Here is a 24,370-nt window from a genome sequence, read left to right as displayed (position 1 = left end):
GGTTGGCCACATGTAAGACATATGCATATGCTCTACACACTACTATCGCTCTGACCCATAAATCTTTCATTTCTGACCCTTGTGTACAATCAAGTTTTAGTTGAGAAGAACTTGGGGCATTCCTCTACATGCAGCTCGTGTTAGCTGGCTAGTGAGAAGCCTTCCTGGCCTGATGCTCTGATAGGGGTATGGTGAATGGAGCCCACAGGAAATAGCCTTGGGAGGAATGGAGAGGGTGAGGGAGGCTTTTCTTGGGGAGAATGAACTTCCTAGAACTGAAAGGATTAGAGTGTCCTTCTGAAGCAGGTGGAGCCCAGAAGATACCACCTCCACTCTGCCCTACGCAGACAAGAATTCTGTGGGAACCCTCTTAGACAGTGCCACAGACCCCACACTTTACCTCAGAGGCCCGCTCTCCAAACTGGGCCAGCACCTTGGTCCGGTAGTCAGGGATGATGCTCAGAGGGTTGTTCAGCAGGGCCACGTGCTCCAGACACGGGAGGCTGCCAATGCTCCTGACTTCCTCCATCTGCAAGGCAGAGCACCAGTCCCCTTGTCTCTCCTTCCACCACTTCACCAACGTAACCCACGTTGGGGGTCTGTTTTGGGGTCACACCCAGCAATGCTCAGGCTTTGCTCTCGGAAATTACTCCTGGCAGTGCTTGAGCAGTATAACGTCCAGGATCCACTGAGGCGGCCTCTTGTGTACTTGAGACTGGGGCAAGGTTTGACTTGAACTAAGTCCCTAATTTCAGTGGAATTTAGACTGGCAATGAGTAAAGGCCTCCAGGGGTGATGCGCGGGGTGGCAGGAGCTCCTATGGAATGCCAGGGATCGAACCTGGGTCAACTGTATATAGGCAAATGCCCTACTGGCTGTACTATTGCTTAGGCCTCATGGGGTCCTCTTTTAGTGACAAGAAGTTTGCACTCTTCTCTCAAGTGACAAACCCCAGGGCAGTATCATCCCAATTGCCCAGAGATCCTTGAGGACTCAGCTCACCTGCTCAATTCTGTTGTTACTAAGATCCAGGTTGACGAGAGAATAGAGCTTGTGCAGGCCACTCAGACTCTCGAGAAGGTTACCTGCCAGGTTCAAGGTCTTAACATTCCCCAGTTTGGTGTGAACCCCTTCCAAGGAGGACAGCTTATTGTAGGACAGGTCCAGATGTACTAGGTTGTAGAGGTGCTGTGGCAGGACAGGGAAGAGAAGGTCAAATCAAAGCTCTAGAGAGGGAACTGGCAGGGAAAGGGTTATAGGTCTTCTAACCCTAACAACTCTTGCAGGGCTCAGCTCCATCCCCACTGATGGCGAGGTGGAGAGCTCACTGCTTCCCCACAAGAGCATACACACTGCCCAGTAGCAGCTCCCGCAGAGTAGAATTTTACTGCAAAATGTAAAATAAATAAATAAATAAAGCCAAAGAGGCTGCTGCCTGTCCCATCCTCATAGCAGCATGCCAGTTTGCTTATTCACATGCATATGGTGCGTTTTTCCTGTTTTTTGTTTGTTTCACTCCTGGTGGGGCTCGAGGGATTATACAGGGTGCCAGGGATTGAACGCAGGCTGGCTGCGTGCAAGGCAAATGTCTGATAGTGTACCATCCATCACTCTGGACCCAACACCTTTCCTGTTTTTGTAGGCCAAGAGCAACGATTACTTAGTGCATCATTGAGGCCCTGGAGGGTGGCAGCAGCACCAACTCTACAAACCATGGATGTAGTCAGACCCACTGCATGCCTATAAAAGACAACCCCAGGGTCAGGCCAACTCCCTAGAGTGCATGAGCCTCAGGAATGTTTGTGGACAGACCACAAGATCTGTACAGGAGAAGCATACAGGTGTGGGGCTCTCCAAGCCATGATTTACCTGCAGATTGTCCACGATCAACACTCCATTGTGACTCAGGTCCAGAAACTCGATCTTGGGAATCAGTTTCTTATAAAAAGAAGACAACAGCTGACATTACCTTCTAGGATACTTGATGCCATGTAGCCAATGCATATAGCATGCTGGGGCTCTTGCTCCCAACCAGACTCCAGGGCTGGATGTCTCTGCATGGCCTCTTGTGTCACACTTCCCAGTGCCCACCCAGGACCACGTCCACAGGAATTTGCAAAAACTCCTGCACTAAACACCACCCACCAGGTTTCAGAACCCATGATTTACAGAGATGACCAACCAAGAGCGTGATCCCATAAGGATGAAGTTCAACCCTACCCACAGCCACCAAGGAACATCAGCACAGGCCTCACCCTCCTATGTCTGAATGCCACCTGGATGTCACCCTTACAATTTCAATGGGAGGGACCATTCCCTGGAAATTAACTGCATCACTTCTCACAAATGGACATGCAATTAATATGTGATATTTGATTCTAAGAATGCCACTGCTGATTAAGCAAGCCCACCCTGAAATTAATTTAAATCTGCAAGCAACAGCCAGAGTGCTGGAAACAGGTTTTCTGTGGTCCTTTTAGATAAATCCCTAACTTCCAGGTCTGGTGAGGATGGGAAGCCTGGTGCCTGTAATAGAGAACGTACCACCGACTCATCGATCTCAGAGATGCTGTTGTGGCTCAGGTCTAGAGTAGTCAGCGCCTGCCATGTGGGGATGATGGCAGTCACAGGGCCTTCCAGGGCTGCGCCTTCTGGCTCCCACTCATCAAATTCCGAGGCTTCGGGAACGAGGACTTCCTGTGTAAGAACATCTGTTGAGCACACATTTGGGCCCTCACCCAACACTCACTGGGAGCACATTGCAAAATTTCAGGAAGGGCCTGAGCATATTTAGCTTGTGGAAGTGAACTTGCATTTAAATGGGACGTTGGTCCATATGTCTTCGGACGATTGTGAAATAACTGAAAAGCTCAGCAACTTAACAACCCCTTGTTCTGGTCCAGCTTCGGTAACAAATGTTTTTTAAAAGCCATGAGCACCTTTTGCTATGAAATGATTGCTTTTCTGGCTTAAATATCAGGCTGGAGATCAGAACATAGGGTAGTTCTAGCAACTGTGTTTCCGAGCTGGCACTTTGGTCCTCATGACAGAGACAGAGCCCCTTTACGTGTTAAGGGGCTAAAATCCAACAAACTATTACAAGGACAGCAGCCTAGACACAGGGACACCATCAAAGGGAGAGGAGTTGCATATTCATTTGACTTTTTATTTTTTTGCAGGGCCAGAGAGCTAACCCAGAGACTCGAAAATGTGAGGAGTGTACTCTACCACAGGACCACATCCCCAGCCTTTGACTCAAGAGGCACACAAGATTTCTCTCTTAATGGATTATGTCAGAGCCCTTGAGATGTGTGACAGGGAGTCACTTAGAGAACAGGTTGCCAGACACTCTTGCTGTCTACACACATTCCTTTTTCAACCACTAGCTTCAAAAGGCTTTTTAACAAAGCAAAATATTCATCAGACACTTTAAGACATAAAAAGCAGTCACTATGTCTTTTCTAGGCGGGGGAGAAATAGCACAGCGGGTAGGGCATTTGCCTTGCACACCACCAACCCAGGTGTAACCCCTGTGCATCGCCAGGTGTGACCCAGAAAGCAAAAAAAAAAAAAAAAAAAAAAAGCAGTCACTATGTCTTTTCTTTACAGCATTCAGAAACAAGAAATAGAGAAATATTAAAGAAACCGAAGAATGGGGATGAGAGTCAGAAGATACAGTACTCACTTTGCATGAGTGAAGGCCTAGGTTCAATGCCCAAAACTGCAAAACTAAAACCAATCTGCCCCACCCCCAACCCTACCGCAGTGGTTTTGAGAGTAGGGGAACCTAACACCAAAAAGCTCTTGTCTAACTGTACTAATGAGTAGGCAAACAACCATCTTCAGGGCTGCTCAGCACTGTGAGGTCACGCCTGGTTGCCGCTGACTCCTTTAGAACCGCAGCAGTGTGCATGCCTGCCCTACCTGTAGACAGTACCCCCACTGGGAAGAAAGTAGGGCTCACCTTCATGGAGGTGGCTGAGAAGCAGACGCTCATCGTAGCTAAGGTGGGTTTCGATGCTACCAGGCCCCGGATATGCTTGGCATCACAGTGACTTATCTGGAACAAGAACAAGTTGCACCTCAGAACATTATTGCTCGCACCAAGTCCCAAGAGGTAGGACAGGGTCACCCATCCACAAAAGTACAACCAGAAGCTGGAAAGTGTACAGTGGGCAGGGCACTTGCCTTGCTTCTCTTTAATCTCTGGCACTGCACATGGTCCCCCAAGCATTGTCAGGAGTCACTCCAGAGCACTGTGGAACACTCCTCACCAAAACAAATAAAAAGCAGGAAGAGGAGATAGCTCAAAAGGCTAGAGCACATGCCCTGTAGGCATGCAGGCCAAAGCTGCAAGTGGGTGGTACTAGGGAGTCAACTAGGGGGGTGTCAAATTCCCTCCCAGGATCACCTGAGCTTCATAGCATTGTTGGCGATTATCACTGGGAGTGGCTCCTCGAATGTGACTCAGTGGAACCTGCCTTTTCAAAAAGAGCATACCCTTGGGGGAGTCCAAATCCTTGGGGTCATTTCCCAAGTCAAACTTCTCTTTTTCCCAGCAGTCGGTGATTACTAAATATCAATAGGTAGCCACGTAGTCATAAGGAGCTCTGAAGCCCTTGTTCTCAGTGAGGTGAGGACCCACTGGGGCTTGGCAGACAGACGAGCTATGGGCCCATGGAAATCCCTGCTGGAGAACAAGGCTCTCCCTAATGCAGAATGAGGGGAAAAGGGGTGCTCCTGCTCACCCTGCCAGTGCTGCGTCAGGGATGCTCCAACTGCCCAGTCCTCAGGCAGCTGGGCTGGCCAGGGACATGGCTCTAGTTCCTGGTGAGGAATGCAATGCTCCAAGTCTCTGAGGACTTGGATTATACAACTGAGATTAATAAGCAGGAAGAGGAAAACCAGAGACAACAAAGGCTGAATAGAAGTAACATGAGGACACTGGTAGAGGCTACTGGGCACTTTGGTGGTGGCGAGGTGCAGTAACTGTACATCAAAACCATAAATGTTAACAGTATCGTAAAAATATAATCCCCCAAGCACCACCGGGAGTGATCCATGAGTACAGAACCAAGAGTAAGTCCTGAGCCAGGTACTGCTAGGTACTAACTCCACCCCCCTGCCACACACACACACATATAAAAAATAGTTTTATATATATATATATATATATATATATATATATATATATAACCAAAAACTGGCCAGAAATATAATGCAGCAGGTAAATTGTTTGCCTTGCATGTGGCTGACCTGGGTTTGATCTCTGGTACCCCAAAGAGTCCCCCTAGTACTGCCAGGAGTGATCTCCGAGTACCACTGGGTCTGGCCCCCTCAACACCCCCCCTCCCTGCACAAAAGGACTTTTCCTATTCAACAGTGCACCTTCTGTCAAAACTCCATCTTCCCTCTCCCAGAGACAGAATCAAGACCTTACCTACACTGAGATCAACTCCACTCTCTGCCTGGGCCCAGGTCTTACCTCCACCTGATGGAGAGACTTAAATATTGACAGATCAAAAGGCAGGAGCTGCTCCTGAATGTTGCTGGTCCCAAAAGGTCCTTCTGTGCCGGAAACCTGTGGCCACAGAGAATGAGATTGAACCAGGATGTGTAGGCCACCCCACCAGCAGCTCGATTCCCCCACCCCCCAGTCATTGAGCAGTGCTCTGGCAGTGGCCAGAACCATCAGGAAGCTCTGCCTGGCAATGTGAAGCACAGTGGCCATACATCCCCACATGCCACTTCCACAGCCCACAAAGTAGGCAAAAACACAGTCAAAGCCAGTGGATACTGGGTTATGACTGCCCCCTGGTGCTCACAGTCAGAAGCATGGTGCTAAGAGCACCAGAGGTGGCTTCCTTTAGGGGAAGGGGACCTTGTCTCCTATAGAGGCTGGCAGTCAGGGTGTTGTCAAACTCCACTGTCACCAGCTTCACACCCATACTAAGGGGCTCTCTGATGGGGCTGTTGCAGCTTTACCTTCAGATACTTAAGGCGACAAGTGAAGTCCAGGATGTGCCCGAGGTCAGTCTTTGCATCTCCACTGGCGCAGGTGGGCTTTCCCTGCTGTAGCTGCTCGGTGACCGCATAGAGCTGCAGGGGTCCAATTGCAAAGACCTCGCCGGCCCCCAAGAGCTGTTCTCCTGAAACAGCCATGTCCCATGGGTTGAGGGCCAACCCTGCCACAGGGATAAGCCCCCTGGCCCACAGTTCACAAGCAAATAGCAGGAATCCATTACATGCACCGGACAGGATCAAGATGAAGCCAAGGCTCTCATGCGCCACAGCAGTAGCCGTTCCTCTGTGGACACTGGACAACCATGGGAATGTGTGGTTTGGGAGCTGCCCTTGGGTGAGGTAGAGTCCAACTCTGAGGCACTGAGTCAGGTTAAGAGGCGAGGCAGCATCACAGACATAGAAACATGTCATAGCCTCCAATATACATAGGCCCCACGTCTGTTCTGTTCTCTGCTCCTCCCAGCCATGTGCTCTCAAACTAGGCATCTAAGGTTACTAGGCATCTCACCTGCAAGCGTAGGTGGTGCCTCCTGACAGGGAGGGAGTGAAGTATAAAGCCAGGACTGGAGCCCCCCAAAACACTCATTCTTGTTTGCTAGCCACCTGAATGAACGCTTTCAGCAAAAGACACACCACATACAATATGTCACCACAGGGCCAGAGTTGACCCAGAGTTGACCCTGAGCATGGGATTCCTGATGCAGGGACTCCTCCTAAGATACAGGACCTCAGCATCTCTGGGCAGCTACCTACAGGTGGGTTTGCCTGTGGGTCAAGTCTAGAGATGGTGGCCCTGGGGAGGACTCACTTTTTGCACAGCAGACCAAGTTCTGTGCCAATGCAGGCCCCTGACCACTTGATATGGCAGAGCAAATTGCCCCATCCCCATAAATACCGTGTCCCCGGCTACATACCTTTTTCAAAGAGCTCCTCAGCCAGTGCAGCAGTGATGCCGTTTATCTCCTGCAGACAAAACAGAATCCAGTTAGAAAGCCCATTCACCCTCACCCAGATTTGCACACTTCCTGCTCTCTACTCTGCAGGAAGTATGCAATGCCAGTTCTCCAAGAAATGAGACAAAGTGAAGGAATAAACCTATAACCAATTAAGGTCTTCAGAAAAAGAAACTAGGGGTCAGGGAGATGGCTCAAAAGCCTGGAGCACAATCACTGCATGTGGAAGCCCTGGGTTTAATCTCTGGCACAACATGCTCTTATTACCTCTGGGCCTGAGCAGAACCTTGTTCCCACGAGTGAGCCCCCAGGTCCTCGAGCATGGCTAGGAAGAACGGAAAGCAGACTAGTGGAGTCACTCTTGAGGAGACATGTGAGCATTACCAGTGTTTAGCAGGAAAAGGAAGGGGGGGAGGGGAGGCAAGACTGACAGAGCACAACTATGCCAAGGGTTGGCTAGGAAGCCAATAGATCCCCTAATGGGCCACTGGAGATCTTAGGCGAGTACAGGTTGGAAAGGAGTACTGCTTCTTCTGAAACAAAGGCTCTGGTTATTCTGCTGGAATAAAGGACTTCCTAGCATCACCCCTCCCTGAGAAAGGTCTACTTTCACATCCCAAAGCTGAGAGCAAGAATTTGCTCCCTATGCTTATTCATATGACCATGCAATGCAGTAGTCTCTTAGTCCCAGGGTCCAAAGAGTAGGAAAGGATTTCCTTTTAGAAGGATGTGATAAAGGAAGCCTGACAAGGACAAGCCTTCCGGCCTGTGAGCAGCAAATATACTAGGTCTCAAACCTGCCAGCCAGCAAACTCATTCTGCAACCCCTCTAGTTAGTTCCCCAACATCCTACGCAAGGAAAATGCTTTTGCAACTCGGTTTCTCAGACAAGACCACTGATGTGGAGAGGTTGCAACTTTCCCTTGCACAAGGCTAGAGAACAGCCCCAGCATGCCCTCAAGCTCGGGCCTTGAAAAGCTCTTCACAGAGCAGTCAACTGCCCCAGAACTTCAAGGACGTGGATGTGGGGCTTGCAGGGCCCCAGGGGTGTTCAGCCTCACCTTGCCTAGGTAAGAATTGGAATCAACTGACAGATGGCAGCGAACAGGACTGAGTCAACAGGTGCAGACGGAGGCTGTGTGGCGGCCTTCATAATTCACAGGAACAGGACATGCAATTCACATGTTTATGGGACTCCAGAGGCGCCGGGATACAGGAGACAGGCTGTCCTTTTCCTGTTTTTCTCTTTGGTTGTTTGTCTCTAACTATGATAGCTAGATACAGACGGTTTAGAGGTTATTTATATGCTGAAGCGTCTTCTCCCTCTCTGTGAGCAGCAAATATACTTTGTCCCTGATGGGGGAAGAGGGTATCAAAAACCTTTTTATATGTTTCATTTTTTTAAAGTGAAACAAGATAGCTTTTTTTTGGGGTCACACCCAGCAATGCTCAGGGGTTACTCCTGGCTTTGCAGTCAGGGAATACTCCCGGTAGTGCTTGGAGGACACATAGATGCCGGGGATCGAACCCAGGTTGGCCGTTTGCAAGGCAAACACCCTATCGGCTGTACTATCACTCCGGCCCCCAAACAAGATAGCTTTTATTGAATAAAATTTACTTAGAAGTGAAGGGAGAGAATGAGAGGAATATTGTTCCAGACAGAACATGGGCTTTCTCCAGAGTGGAAAAAGCAAGCAAGCAGATACATGTTCAAGGAAGAACAAGCAAGCTGAGGTTTTTTTATGTCTACAGAAATCTGAGATGACTTTCCTTTGTTATTTTTCTCCATTCCCACAGTTTTAAAAATCTTCTCATTTTTTCTGTTAGTACTTTTATGGTATCTTTTAAAATGTGTTTATGTACTTGAAATTAAGCATTTATATAATGTGAGACTAATTCCTGTTCTCACACACAAATGGAAGGAAAATGAGCAATCACAGCCTCAAGGTCAAGGGGCTCAGGCAGAGTCTGGCAAGATACAGGATGGGATGGAAAAGAGCCATCAGAGGACTGAAAGGCTCTGCAGAGGAAAGAGTGACAGCTTGCTGGAGGAGAGGCTGCAGTTCACTCTGGAGTTCCATGTATATACTGTAGGTTATTGTTTTTTTGAATTTTGGGGGGGTAGGATGGGGGGGGTATTGGGCCACATCCAGCAGTTCTCAGGACACATCCATGATGCCAGGGACTGAATCCTGAATCCGGATCAGCTGCATGCAACAAAAGTGCTTTACTGCTGTACTGTCTTTCCTGCCCCACTTCAGCAACTTAAACACAATTCCATTCTCCCTGACTACTATGGAACGAAGAAGCCTACAATTAAGTTGGAAGCATCCAAAGGCCTGGCTCTCAACACCAGCACTCCCCACTCTCCCTACAGCCACAAACGCTGGAACCCTGAAAGGCAAGTCTCTAAGCAGCTTCCCCTGGGTCAAGAACAGTTCCTCCTCCACGTTACTGACACTGGGGCTCACATTGGAAAGGGTTTCCTGCTTCACCATCCCAATCTCAAAAGTTCCATTTCTTTGGGCAGATATTGTCAATCCAGAAGGAACATGAGAAAACTCATTCTACATGTCAGCCATGCAGAGGGGACAGACTGGGATATCTGGAAGGCAAAGAACTGAGACCATGTGGGTCTGGGCTCATGGCAGAGCAACCAAACATGTAACAGCTTCTCATAGCTCTCTGGAGCACAGAAAGTGCAGCATTGCAACACTGTCTACTCAGTTTTCAAACTGTCCTTCACTCTGGAAAACTCTTTAATCATACAAAAAGAAATGCCTTCATTTCTTCATCCCCGTATCTAGACCATGGGTCTCCACAGATAAATTCTTTTTTTCTTACTTCCTCGGAAGGTTCTGGCTAAATCCTGACTTGTGCAGAGCAAGGTCAAGCAAAGCAAGGAGAGAGGTGGCCTCTTGTCTAATCTGCAAAGATACAATCATCTCTGGGGCTAGATGACACCCACTTATCCTCTACAGAGGAACCTGAAGTGCTTCAGGGTACCATAAATGCTTGACTTGAAATGGATTTTACTTATATAAAGTATAACCATATAGAAGCCTGGGACGTAACACAGTGGATAAAGGTGCTTGTTCCATATGCAGTTGATGAGTTCAACTCCAGCACTACATAAGGTACCCCCAGGCACTGCCAGGAGTGAGCTGAGCACAGAGCCAGGAGTAAGTCCTGAGCACTGATGAATGTGGCTCAAAAACCCAAACCATACATATATATGTATATAAAAATATGTAATATAACATACATACCAATAATAAAGCAAATAATAATTATAAATAGAATAGTATTTTAAAATCAACTTTTTAATTTTGCAGGGTTGGGGCTCTAACCCAGGGCCTCACATATACAAGGTACTCTCTCCCACTGAGCTACATTCCCAGGTTGAAATATATTTTTAAAAGATGTTCTTTAGGACTAGAGCTCCTACTTAGCATATTGGAGGCCTGGGTTCCATTCCCAACATGGCACAGTCCCCTGAACACTGCTGGGAGCAGCTCCCCAGCATCTAGCCAACTACGCCAAGAAGCAACACTGAGCATAGCTGGGTGTGGCTCAAAAACATGAACACTCTTTATTCCTCAATAAAAATTTTAAGAAGAAAGTGCCAGGTTTGCTGAAAAACTGTAATGCCAACCCCCGCAAATGTGACCTAGACCATCAGTTAGCTGCCCACCAGAATAACGTGTCTCTGTGCAGCTAAGGCAGTAGCAAGGGCTGCTCACAGAGCATTACAGAATGGTTCTGGGACTAAGTGTCTCTGAGGTCAGTTATATCTGCGGGCCACACACATGCTTGGGCTAAGGGTCCTTGTCTGACTTCTGAGTTTATGCTTGGGAGAAGCAGTGCAGCAGAAGGCATATACATATACCTACATATTACACACACACACACACACACACACACACACACACACACACACGTATATATATGTAATTTGACTTAAAGTAAAATTCCTCATGTTAGAAGATTCAAGCTGGAGAACTCCAAGATGTTCAGTAAATTGCTAAAAAATCTGCTCTCATTCATAGCCTCAGTACCTTGCCACTGAAACAAATAATAGAAAAAAACTGGATGCTAGAGCTCCTGGTTTAAAAATTCAAAATGGTATTTCTCCTAGCCAATTGGTTTTAAAGATAAGAAAATACATATCTCCTTTGGGTCAGAGGATAGTAGAGCAGGTAAGGCACTTCTTGCCTTGTATGCAGCCAACCTATATTCTCCAGCAGCACCCCATATAGTTCTTCAAGCCTACCAGGACTGAACCCTGAGCACAGAGCTAGTAGTAAGCCCTGAGTACAGCCAGGTGTGACCATAAATATATATATATATATATATATATATATATATATATATATATATATGTAGCCTTTCCTTACTAGCATAGACAAGACTGGCTGGCGCTGGTGACCATAGATGGTCTATAACCTCTAACTTTCTTGCAGGTCTTTGTGATCCTCAAGGACCTGAGGTTACCACCTCAAGCTTCCAAAAGAGGAACTGGGATCCTGAAAGGGTAAACAACTGACTTAGAATGAACAGGAAGCAGCAGAGCTGGGAGATAAACTCCTTACTCAAGGCACCCTCACAAAAGCATCATACCAAAATGCCATGCTGGAATTCTCTGTGAAATGTCACTGCAGTGAATTGGAAAGCCTCTCTGTAAGGAGTCTGAATGTCACTAAAGGTCCAAGAACCCCTGTGGAACAGCCCAACACAGGCCTACTGTAAGGTACGCACATTGACTATGATGGAGGGCTGCCTGCTAAACTCTGGAGAGGGAAAGAATGGCAAGGGAAAGAAGGGTGCTTTCATTCCTCATCATTAAAATTTGTATCGTGGAAGAAAGTCAGACACCAGAACTATACCACATACGTATCTTAACTTAAAACAACCAAACCTAAACACATGAGCTAAAACTAAAGCTTGGAAGAAAACAACACAGCATTAATCTTTGTGATCCTGGATCCACGGTTTCATAGATAGGACACAAGAAAGTATCAGTGACCAAAGGGGGGGGGGGGGGGGGAAATAACTAAACTTCAAGGCCAGAGTGATAGTCCAGTGGGTAGGGGACCTACCTTGCATGTGGCTGACTGAGTTCAATTCTCAGCACCTCTGTGGTTTCCTGAGACCACCAGGCATAATACTGGAGCACAGAACCAGGAATGAGCCCTGAGCGCTGCTGGGTTTGGCCCCAAACCAAACAACAAACAAAACAGAAACTGAACTTCATCTAAATCTCAAACTAAAACTTAGGGGTGTCAAAGGACACTATCAAGAAAATTAAAAAAGCATTGCAAGTACCACTACCAATATGTGTGCAAGCCCCTTCTCCATCATCATCTTGAAGATGACAACAACAATGATGAAAACGACAATAAAGGGAGCAGGGAGGGAGAGGAAATTAAAAAGGAAGGCTTTTTCCCTTCTAGAAGCACATATTTGTTTCTCTCATTCTTTCTCATTATTTCTATTTCCCTTTAAAGTTCTTCAAGTTAATTTCTTCTTTTTCCATCCTCCCTCACCCTCAAAGTTAACTTCTTTTTGAAAGTAGCTTCAGAAAGTAATTTTTATAGGTTTATTTGGAAGTTCTGAGAAATGAGGGAGGGAGGGGTGTGTGTGTGTGTGTGTGTGTGTGTGTGTGTGTGTGTGTGTGTGTGAATGCAGGCTTCTCCAAAGGCAGAGAAAATGCAGGCTTTGCAAAGGCAGAGAGAGGGCCCCACATGCCAGCTTTAAAGTATCAAAGTGGAACACATCTCAATAGGGAAGATGGAGGCAACACATGTGCTTGGGTACCACATCCAACTAAAAATTTTTTAATAAAAATAAAAGAACATGAAGACAATTTATACAACAGGAGAAAATATTGTGCTTATCATATATCTAACAAAGATCTATATCCAAAATATCTAAAGAGCTTGGAGAGATTAACAACAAAAAGACAAGTAACCTAATTTGAATTTATTTTTTGTTTTATTGCCACACCTTGCACCATTCAGGGGTTACCCCCATCTATGTTTAGGGTTCACTCCCAGAGATGCTCATGGGACTGGATGTGGGATTCTGCATGTGTGGCACATAATCCAGCCCCTTGTGCTATCTCCCCAGCCCTGGAATACATTTCTCAAGACACACTGGCAAAGAGGCTCAACATTGGTTAGTAGAAAACTGCTATTCAAAGCCACAAGGTGATACCACTACATACAAGATGACTGTTAAAAAAAAAAAGAGTTTAGGGACCAGAGCAGTAGTACAATGTAGAGGTCACTTGTCTCTGACTCAGCTAAAATGGGTTTGATCCCCAACATTCCATATATCCCCCAAATCTTCCAGGAATGATCCCTCAGCACCGAACCAGGAGTTATCCTGAGCACCACGAGATGTGGGCCCCCTCCAAAGACAGTAATATACAGTGGTGAGCATGTAGCAAGATGAGAATCTATACATTGGTAGTGAGAGCGTAAAATGATATAGCCATCATGGGGAAAAAAAAAACCTTTTTTTAAAAACTTTTTGGGTCACACCTGGCGATGCTCAGGGGTTACTCCCGGCTCTGTACTCAGGAGTTACTCCAGGCGGTGTTCGGGGGACCATATGGGATGCTGGGAATCGAACCCGGGTCAGCTGTGTGCAAGACAAATGCCCTATCCGCTGTGCTATCGCTCCAGCCCCTAAACTGCTTAATTTTTAAAAGATAAACTAGAGGGGGTAATAATTACTTAAATTTTAAAAGATAAACTAGAGGGGGATAATTCCTGAGCCTGGAGTAACCCCTGAGCATCGCTGGGTGTGACACAAAAAGCAACAACAACAACAAAGATAAACTAGACAGCAGGAGAGATAGAGATTGTAGTACTGGGGTTAGTTAAGGCATTTGCTTATATGGTCCTCTGAGTTACTGTCAGGAGTGATTCCTGAGCACAGAGCCAAGAATAAGTCCTGAGCTCAGCTGGATACAGCCCAAACAAACAAACAAACAAAAAAGACAAACTAGGCTAGAGAGATTTACGGAGGTTAAGGTGTTTTGCCTTGTATGCACTGATCCCAATTTATCTGAGCACTCCAGGAGTGATCCCAGGGCAAAGTGGCCACAAAACCAAGTAAACCGGGGTTAGAGTAATAGTAGAGTGGGTAGGGCATTTGCATTACGCATGGCCAACCTGGGTTCAATCCCCGGCATCCTATATGGTCCCCCAAGCACCACCAGGAGTTGTTCCTGAGTGCAGAGCCAAAAATAACACTTGTGCATCGCCGGGTGTGACCCAAATTGCAAAAAAACAAAACAAAAAATAAACAAAACCAAAATAAACTAAACAAGTAAACCAAACAAATAAAAAGGGCTTGAGTGCATGTCCTATATAGAGGTCTCAAGTTCCAATCCCCAGCATTTTTTCGCCTCCGAGCACCACTGAGTGTAGGCCTTCAGCACCAATGGGCTGAACAGCTGGGCCAAGTATTGCAAAGAATGAACCCTGGGCCTCCTGAGCACTGCTTTGGAGTTACCATATGACCCAGCAATCTACACTATTTGATTTATGTTATATATTCAACAGAAGCAAAACCATATCCACACAAGAGGGGCTGGAGTGATGTGGCCGACCAAGGTTCAATTCTTGGCATCCCATATGGTTCATGAGCCCACCAGGAGTGATCCCTGAGTGCAGATCCAGAGTAACCCCTGAGTACTGCAAGGTGTGGTCTCCAAACAAAAACAAACAAAAAATTCACATAAGAATTTCATTTTTCAGGCTGGAGAGAACTCAATGTGTAGAAAGCACGCCTTATATGCAAAAAGTCTAGGTTTACTCTCCACCAGGAATAAACCCTGAGCACCACTCAGTATGGCCTCAGAACCAAAAAGAATATTCATTATTCATAAGTTAGAAAGTGGGAAGAGGAAAGGGAAACAACTAATAGATTAAGCAAAGGCTTTGCATGCAAGAGAACAGATTCAATTCACTGCATGGTTCCCCAGGGACCACCTGGAGTGACCCTGAGCACAGAGCCAGGGGTAGCCTCTGAGCACCACTAGCGATGGTTCAAAAACAGGTGGGAACAACCCAATGTCTATCAACTGACAGATACACAAAATTTGGCATTTCCAAACAACAGAATATTATGGGGTCAGAGAGACAGCTCAATTGGTTGAATGTGTGCTTTGCATAAAGGAGGCCTAGGTTCAATCTCTAGCAACACAGGATTCTCCAAGCCCCACCAAAAGCAACTCCAAGTACCAGGTTGGGAGTGGCCTCTAAGTACTGTTAGGTGTGAAAAGTAAAGGCCCTCCCATTGATCATCGATTTGCTCGAGTGGACCCAGTAACGTCTCCATTGGAGACTTTGTTGTTACTGTGTTTGGCATATCGAATACATCACGGGGAGCTTGCCAGGCCCTGCTGTGCGGGCGAGATACTCTCGGTAGCTTGCCGGGCTCTCCGAGAGGGGCGGAGGAATCGAACTCGGGTCGGCCATGTTGGCTGCGTGCAAGGCAAACGCCCTACCGCTGTGCTATCACTCCAGCCCTGTTAGGTGTAGCTCAAAAAAAAAAAAAGAGTGATAATAAATTACCTAGCTAAATTACCTAGCTATAAAAGAACCAAAGAACTGATTCTGTATTACAAAATGAATGAACTTTAAAATATCATTCTAAGTGAAAGCAGTTACAAAAGATCATATGCAATAAGTGTCTGTTTATTAAAATGTCTAGAAATAGTCAATCCAATGGAGATAAGAAAACAGATTAGAGATCAGGGGGCAGAGCAAGATAAGAGTGGATAGGGTGGGGCTGGAGCAATAGCACAGCTGGTAGGGCATTTGCCTTGCACGCGGCTGACCCGGGTTCAATTCCCAGCATCCCATATGGTCCCCTGAGCACTGCCAGGGGTAACTCCTGAGAACAGAGCCAGGAGTAACCCCTGTGCATCGCCAGGTGTGACCCAAAAAAAACCCCCCCAAAAAAAAGTGGGTAGGGCGTTTGCCTTGTTGCAGCTGACCCAGGTTCAATCCCCAGCACCGTACATGGTCCCTTAATCCTTACCAAGAATAATTCATGAGCACAGAGCCAGGAGTAAGCCCTGTGCACCTCGAAGTGTGGCTCCAAAACAAAACAAAAAAAATTATAGAGATTACAAGGGCAGGAGAGGACAGGGGTAAATACTTTTGGGGGTAAATACTCTATAATTATGAAGAAGTCATAGATGATGCACAACTGCATAAGTACTAAAAGCTAGGGCAACGCATACTTCCAAAATATGCATTTTGGGGCATGGGGATCTGACTCAATGGAAGAGCACATGCTTTAAACCTGTGAGGCCCTCCTTTGAGGCCATCTCCTCCTCCCCAATATCAAAAGAAAAAATATGACTCAAAGAAAAAAAATTCACACTTCATCCAAACAAGGTAACCTGGGTCCACCCTCTAATTTCATCTTCTAAGAGGTGGATCAGGTCTGGAACCATTTCAGAGGACACCACTGGGTCAAAGGTTACAAGAAGCATTCCCTAGAGAGCTACCGACCAGCACAAAGACTAACACCTGAGTTGAAACCATATGAAGATCTAATGCTGATCTAATGCCATGGTCAACTGTAACTCTGCCCATGGCAATGTCTGGAGACACAACCAGGGAAGGGACTTACTACTGGCAGTGGGAAGAGGCCATAGGTGCCTCTGAGCAATATACAGGTCAGTCCCCACAACTATTCAGAGTCCAAAATGTCAATGATGCTACAGTGGAGAAACCTTGAATTACTATTTGATGAGCCAATCACTTTTGGAATTTTCAGATTTATATAAAGCAAGGACAAACTTCACAGTAGCAATAATCCAAACTGCTCCAAGCAGGAGTACATGTCTTGAAAACAGAACCGGTGCTGTGGACTGGTCCCAAGCCCACTTCTTAAGTAAATCTATCTCAAAAAAAGGCCTTTCTGCTTAACAGCTCCAGGGTAAGATGCAACAACCTTCACACACTTTCCTTTAAGGAAACTTTTTGGGATCATTTTTAGCAGATGATGCATAACAAGCAATACAAAATAAATTATTTAGGACCTGCTTTTGGGGCAGGCTTGGGTGGTGGTGGTAAAATGCGAAATAATGGTTGGTGGGACTCGTGTTAGAATATTAAATGTAATAAATTGTGGACAACTTTTAAAAAATAAAATAAGAAAATAAAAGAGGCCTCTCTAATGCTGAGAGGTGGGCATTCAGTCAGGAGACCACCTCCTCCTCTAAACCCCAGACCTTTTTTTAAAAAATTACTGCAGGATGGGGGCTGGTGCAATAGTACAGTGGGTACTATATTTGCTTGCACGTGGCCGAACCAGGTTCAATCCTCGGCATCCCATATGGTCCCCTGAGCACCACCAAGAGTGATTCCTGAGTGCAGAGCCAGGAGTCACCCCTGGGCATCACCAGGTGTGGCCCAAGCACCACCCTCCCCCCCAAAAAAAACACTTAAAAAACTGGAAATAAAGTTTACCTCTTAAAAAAAAATTACTAAGCACCAAATATAAGTTTAACTAATCTTGAAATGTTTAATTTTAAACACTTCTACTGATTTAATTTTATATAAATTTTCTAAAATGCCCAATTCTTGCGTTAATAAAGCACTGGTTCAAAAAAAAATTACCATAGGGAAATGCCAGAGAGATAGTACAGGGCGTCTGTCTTGCATGTGGCTGACCAGGGTTTGATCTCTGGCACCCCATACAGTCCCGAGTCTGCCAGGAGTGATCCCTGAGTGCAAAGCCAAAAGTAATAAGCCCTGAACACTGCCAGTGTGGCTCCCAAAGCAAAATTTAAAAAAATAATGTTATTGTGGGGTCATTCCCAGTAGTGTTTGGTGCTTAGGACTGTTGTAGTACCAGAGACAGAAACTACAGTCTGCAACATGCAAGGCAGGGCTGGAGAGATAGTACAGCCAAGAAGGCATTTGCTTTGCATGCAGATGACCAGGGCTCAATCCCCAACACCCCAAATAGTCCCCCCCAAGCCTTATCAAGAATGATACCTGAGCACAGAGTCAGGAGTAAGCCTGAACACTGCTAGGTGTGGCCCCAAAACGGAAAATGAAAATAAACAGGCAAGGCAGGTGTCCTACTCCTTGAGCCACATCCTGGCCCCAAAAGGTCAGGTCTTAAACAATAATTCCTATTTTCAAAGAACTGCTGCTTAAATTTTATTCTTGAATAATTAATCTAAGTTTTCTTAAAATATATTACTTCTAAAAATACAACCAGTCAAGTTTATTAGGAAATACTCACAAAAGGAATAAAAATTTTTCTCGTAGAAGGTAAAAAAAAGTTTACCACTGGAAACTACTAATCATATACGCTGTTGTAATGTGCTCACAAAACTCAAAGGATTGATACCTATTTCATATGAAAATGCTGCCTCCACACAGCCCCTCCAAGATTAGGGATCCAATGCTGTCACCATCATTGTATTTTCTGGTTCTACCTAGCACTCTAGGGAAGCTTCAGCTGCTCTACTCAGAAAATACTTGAAGAAAAAATTTTTTTTTCTTTTTTTTTACTTTTTGGGTCACACCCAGCGATGCTCAGGGGTTACTCCTGGCTCGGCACTCAGGAATTACTCCTGGCGGTGCTTGGGGGACCATATGGGATGCTGGGGATTGAACCCAGATCGACCGCACGCAAGGCAAACACCCTACCCACTGTGCTATCGCGCCGATCCTGAAGAAAAACTTTTAAATATATCCACAACCACAACATCACATGGTTGCACCCTCGGCTTTTTTTTTTTAAACCACCCCTATTAAGGTTTCTGGGTGGGTTTTGGTATTTGCTACAGTCCTGAAATGACTCTTGTCTCTGTATCCTCTCACAGTTACCTGCAGAGAAGAAGAAGTGTTACCTACTTTTACATCATTCTGGTATTACACCCTCTGACTATGGGGAAGTCTCACAAGCCATCCTGTCCTTGAGTCTGAGCAAGCTGATTCTGGCCCATGAGGAAGCAAGTGCAGAGCTGCTCTGCACCCTCCCCTCCTGCTGTTCTGCAGGGAAGGTGTTTCCCCTCAGCTTCAGCACTGGGCCCTGGCAATAATTTCAGATAGCAATTTTCTTCCTAGAGACTGATCCCCTCCTAAATCATGAGTTCTGAACAATTCTATACCAGTCTATGCCAGGTGTCAGCTGCTTCTCAGGCAAACTCCCACAGGCCAGCTTACTAAATAACATTGCTAGAGGAAAGCTGCTATACGGCCAGTCTGACTCGTGAGGACAAATCTGTTGGTGAGCATCTTCAGCCCAAACCCCAGCATGATGTGCCTCCGGTTCTAAGGTAAAGGTAAAGGCCCTCCCGTGGATCGTCGATTTGCTCGAGCAGGCCCAGTAACGTCTCCATTGGAGACTTTGTTGTTACTGTGTCTGGCATATCGAATATTCTCGGTAGCTTGCCGGGCTCTCCGAGAGGGGCGGAGGAATCGAACTCAGGTCGGCCATGTTGGCCGCTTGTAAGGCGAACGCCCTACCCGCTGTGCTATCGCTCCGGTTCTAACTGCAGGTCAAATTCCAGGCCAGCTCTCCACAAAGGTGAGGTCTTTGCTGCTCAAGGCTCTGATGGCAAAGGAGAAAACCCAAGAGGAACTTACATAAAAGTGAAAATGCAAGAAGTGGGCCAGAACTCTGGGGGCCACACTAGGGAAAGCAGCTAAGAGGGTTTGGAGATAGACTTCAAGATCCTTCTCCCTCTTTTCCACCAAGCTTCTTGAGTTTTTCCCAATTATCTTTTTGGGTGGAAGTAGATTTTTATCAATCTTCTTCTCCGCAACAAGCTGCAAGAAAACAAAACATGTCAATCACAGATCAGAAGGATCTTCCACTGTGCAAGCCTGCTCCAAGCAGCTTGAGGGCAGGTACTTGTCACATCATACACAACCCCTCTTGACAGGAGCAGTAGGACTCACAATCAAATGTAGCACACCTGCAGAGCTGGAGTGATAGTACATCATTTAAGGCATTTATCTTACAAGCTGCTGACCTTAGTATGAGGGCAAACCAGGAGTAATCCCTGAGCACGGCTGAGTAATGCGAACAAACCCAATCTTTCTCCCCAAGTTAAAACTAAACCAGCATGCCTGCAATCTGGCCTCACCATGGTATGTTAGTATTATAAATTCAATTTCAGACAATGAGCTCAAGCTGGTGACTTCTTGGAAGAGACATTCAGAAGCTACCTACAGGTCTCTAAAACGATCCTTTCCAAAGCAATCAAGTTGAAAACTGTCTTCAAAACACTCGTGATTCAGTCAGTAAGGTGCTTGTCTTACATGAGACAGACCCTGGTTGAATCCCAGTACTGCATACTGTTCTCTGAGCACTGTCAGGAGTGACCTCTGAGCAGAGCAAGGAACAGTCCCCTAGATAGCTGGGTATGACTCAAAAACAAATAATAACCAAAAAACTATTTGTGACACGAATGACCCAAAGAAAGGCAGCTTTCTCTAGAAACAAAGGAATAAAATATCAGTCAAAAATGAAAAGTACCAGCTCTAAAAGAGCTATAGTAAGCTGAAACTAATTCAAGCCTATTTCCTACCAGAGAAACTACCCTAGCACCCTACATCTAAGCTAGGTCTGGCAATCTTAAAAAAAAAAAAATCCAGGGACTAGAAAGGCAGTACAGCGGGTAGGGTATTTGCCTTGCATGCAACTAACCTCGGCATCCCATATGGTTGCCCCAAGCATCATCAGGAGTAAATTCCTAAGTGCAGAGCCAGGAATGACCCCTAAGCATTGCTTGAGTGTAGCCAAAAACCAAATAAACAGACAAAAACTGAAGTCCCAGGGGCCAGGAAGAGAGCTCAATTGACTAAGTGTACGTTCTTGCACGCTAGAGTTCTGGTACAAATGATGCCCTGAGCCTTGCTAAGAGCAACATCCCAGCACAGAGACAGGAGTAGCCATCAGCCTTACAGGGTGTGGCCCTAAAAATCTCCCCCAAAACTGAAGTTCCAAGGTCAGGAGATAGAATAGGGGTCAGGGTGCATCTCATACACTGAGCACCACATAGCCACACAAGCACTCTGCTCAGGGTAGCACCGGTGGCACCCAGCACTCACAGGTCCTAAGCAGCAAGGCATCCTCTGGCCCAAGCACTGAACTGTGGTCTAGCTGGTCAAGACCGCAGAGTGGTCCCCAGTTCTCCTGAATACCACTCAGGAGGCTCCCACAAAAAGTTGACAAACCCGAAAGTTATATATGCTCTTTGTAACACTGTCTTACATTAGAGTCAAGTCTCAGGAGCCACCAGATATTTTGTGGTGTCCATTACATTAATACGCTGGTTTAGGAAAGAACATCAGAAACAAGGAGCCTGTTCTGCTCTAATGCTCACCGATGACACAATGGGAACTTGGCCTTAAAAGGCCCCAAACCCAGTATTCTGATTTTCAAAGATTACCTTTTCATGCAGGTCATGGAAATCACTGTACCGGTGCTTCACTGTCCATTCATGGCTGCCATCAGTGACCTGGATGATGTAAACCTACAAGCAAAACCCCACAGCCTTTGCTGAGACAGCAACAGGGAAAACCCCACCCTGGGAGGGATAGCTGCAGGACCAAGACCCCCCCCCCCAAGACCCAGCTATTCTTGCCCACCAGCCCGTGCCTGTTAGGACCCTTTCTGAGCAACAGGCCTCCCCCAACAGCCTCCTCCAAGGCCCTGATACTGGCAAGGGGATACGTCACTGATGATATTCACAATGAAAGATGGAGAAGGCAATCGGCCAGCCTGTTACCTCTAGTTTTTTTTTTTTTTGCCTCCATTCTGAGCGGAGGCAAAAACCACACCTTCCAAGGGAGGCAATATTCACCTAGGCCTGGGAAAATGAGCTTTCCCTGTCATTTTTCCCCCCCAAGTCTGGAAGCAAGTCCTTTTCCTTTCCAAACCTTCAGCTGGCTCATGGCTGTGCTTTCTGCCGCTGAGCCAAGAACGAAGGCACTAAGAAGCTAATGGGCAGTGGGGGAAGGGCCAGGCTGGGCACTCTGGCCCTAACACAAGGCAGCACATCAGCGGTTAGGGGAATGAGCCTGGGGAGCGAAGAAGTCCTGGGTCCAAACCTGGTCTCGCCATTTCCTGACAGCGGCTTAAGAAGGAGCCACTTATGTAAGTGATCTGGAGCCTCCCTCTGAACCTCGGTCTCCCATCTCCGAATCTGGCAGGTTTAAGATTTCAATCAGGTAATGCATGCAAAATGCGGAGTACAGGGCCTGCCTGACATGTGCCAAGGGTGCCCCAAGACGTCGGTATTAATAACATTCAACGCCGAACCCTGAGACGAGACGCTAGGGCTGGCTGGGCGCACCGCCGCCCGCACCCCCGTCTCGGAGGGGGCCGGAGGGGGCCGTCAGGGGAATCAAGGCTCTTCGGGGCTTGACGGGCTTGGGGCTCCCGCAGAATGCCGCCCGGGGAGGACCTCTCTTGACGCCACCAGAGACGCGGGCCCCAATCCGCCCGGTCCTGCCCCTCTCTGCAGCAAGCACAAAGGGGGAGGAGAAAAACCAGCAACTCGGCGGAGCCTCCTCGGAGGCGCAGCCATTTCTCCAGGCGCCTGTTGCTCGGGGTCCGCCCCCAGCCCCCTCTCCCCGGCCCGGCGGCTTTCCTCCCTCTCGCGGGGCCAGAGGAATGACCCTCGGGAGGGGGTCAGGCTGAGGGCCAAGCGGGTGGGGGAGGGGCAGCGCCGCCGGCGCCCCCAGAACAAAGGGCGGGCGCGGGGGGCGCTCCGAGTACCCCCGCCCCCCCCGCGGGCAGCCAGCCCCCACTGGACGCAGGGACCCCGGGGTCCGGAGCCGGAGGGGCGCCGCCACCTCCGTCGGACTCGACGCCCCTCCGCTGCCCCGCGGCGCGTGTGCACGCACGGTGGCCGCGGCGCTACCTCGCCGAGCCCTGTCGCTGCCAGGCCCCAGCGACCCCCGCCACCCCCGCCCGCCACCGCCTCTGCGCTCCCCGCCCCCTCTCTCGCTCTCTCGTCTCCGCCCGACGCCCCCGCCCCCCATTGCCAAAGCGGATCCAACCGCCTCAGCCAGCCGCCACTCCCGGCTCCGAGGACCCCGACCCGCGACCCCGAGGCGGCGCGGCCACGTCCTCCTCCCATCCCCTCCCCGGCCGCCCCCGGCGCCGCGCCGCAGCCCGCCGGCCTCTTCTCCCGTCCCGGGGCCCGGCATCCCTCTCCCGGCTTTCCCCGCCGTCGCAGGCCCCTCAGCGCCCTCTCCTCAGCAGCGGGGCCCAGACGCCCCCTCCCCTCAGGCCGGCCCCCGACTCAGATCCCGGCCTCCCGGCCGCCGCCCGGGTTCCGAGGCCCGCGCCGGGGACGCACCGTGTACGTGTCCACGAGCTCCGAGCCCACGACGCGCGCCTCCTTGGCCGGTTCGGCCTCCCGCTCCGGCCCGAAGCTGCGCGCCGCCGCCGCCGCCGCCGCCATGTTCGGCCCCAGTCGCCGCCGCCGCCGCCGCCGCCGCCCGGCGCAGACTGGCAGCCGGAGGGGGCGGGGCCAGAGGCGGGCTCCGCCCCCAACCCGCGCCGCCATCTTGGTTCTCGCTCCCTCGCCCCGCCCCTCGCGCGTGATTGACAGCAGCGCCGAAGGGTGCGCTTGCGCAGACGGTGAGACGGCGCTTGTGTCATCTCTGCGCATCGCCTCGCTCCTTGGGGGCCGCGGAGAAATTGAGGTTCAGCGAGCGGATAGTTCTGGGCGTGGCCGCTCGGTTTATGGGAAGGGAAGACAGAAAGTTCCGCCACTCCCAGGGTACCCGAAATAGGCCGTTTGCCCTGCCCGACCTCAGTTTTAACCGGCGAGAAAAGTGGAGACTGTACCCCGGCACTTCCATGGTGGCCCCGGGGTGGCCCCGCCACTCCCGCAACCACAGCGCTGGAGCCGCATGCATTGAACCCAGATCCTCGAGCCCATGCATTGAATTCGGCCGAGCGTTTTGAATTCGCTGTTGGTGAATGGCCCACAGGTCACCCACACACCCCCCTTCCCCAGCCCCGTTTAGGAGCCCCTCCCTCTAAAACGGGAGTCTGTAACCTCTCCTTCCCTGAGCTTGGGGTTCATTCTCTGTAGGGAATGAGAAGACTGTAAAAGATGTGAGTTGCAATATGATTTTTTGTTGCTTTTGTTGGTTTGGGTACTTGGCGGTGCTCAGGGCTTACTCCTGGCTCGGGGATCACTCCTCACAGCGCTTGGGGGGACCCTATGTGGTGCGGGAATAGAACTGGGTTAACAGTTTGCAAGGCAAGCGCCTTCTTACCTGCTCTACTATCTCTCCGGCCCTGTGCTTTGTTGTGTGTGTGCGAAAGTGTGTGTCTTTGAGCCACACCAGTGCTCAGGGACTAGCCTGGTCCTGGAA

The 24,370-nt window shown here is 48.4% G+C and overlaps 1 protein-coding gene across 2 annotated transcripts in view; it reads right to left on the bottom strand.

The window, feature by feature from the left end:
* Positions 1-23,497, bottom strand: part of NISCH (nischarin) — a 37,003-nt gene extending 13,506 nt beyond the window's left edge. For both annotated transcript variants that reach the window (XM_056128904.1, XM_056128905.1), the window contains exons 1-11: positions 23,341-23,497; positions 21,424-21,507; positions 19,613-19,795; positions 6,939-6,987; positions 5,986-6,149; positions 5,486-5,581; positions 3,965-4,060; positions 2,545-2,697; positions 1,870-1,938; positions 1,003-1,188; positions 401-529 (exon numbers count right to left, since the gene is read on the bottom strand). In XM_056128904.1, coding sequence (XP_055984879.1) covers positions 401-529; positions 1,003-1,188; positions 1,870-1,938; positions 2,545-2,697; positions 3,965-4,060; positions 5,486-5,581; positions 5,986-6,149; positions 6,939-6,987; positions 19,613-19,795; positions 21,424-21,507; positions 23,341-23,445 — 1,314 coding nt within the window. In that variant the 5' untranslated portion in view covers positions 23,446-23,497. The remainder of the gene's footprint in view (positions 1-400; positions 530-1,002; positions 1,189-1,869; positions 1,939-2,544; positions 2,698-3,964; positions 4,061-5,485; positions 5,582-5,985; positions 6,150-6,938; positions 6,988-19,612; positions 19,796-21,423; positions 21,508-23,340) is intronic.
* Between the last annotated feature and the right edge of the window lie 873 nt (positions 23,498-24,370).

The sequence above is a fragment of the Sorex fumeus genome, unplaced genomic scaffold (genome assembly GCF_029834395.1).
Source record: "Sorex fumeus unplaced genomic scaffold, SorFum_2.1 ptg000072l, whole genome shotgun sequence".
In the NCBI taxonomy this organism is placed as follows: domain Eukaryota; kingdom Metazoa; phylum Chordata; class Mammalia; order Eulipotyphla; family Soricidae; genus Sorex; species Sorex fumeus.
This window is presented reverse-complemented; position numbering and strand designations above follow the sequence as displayed.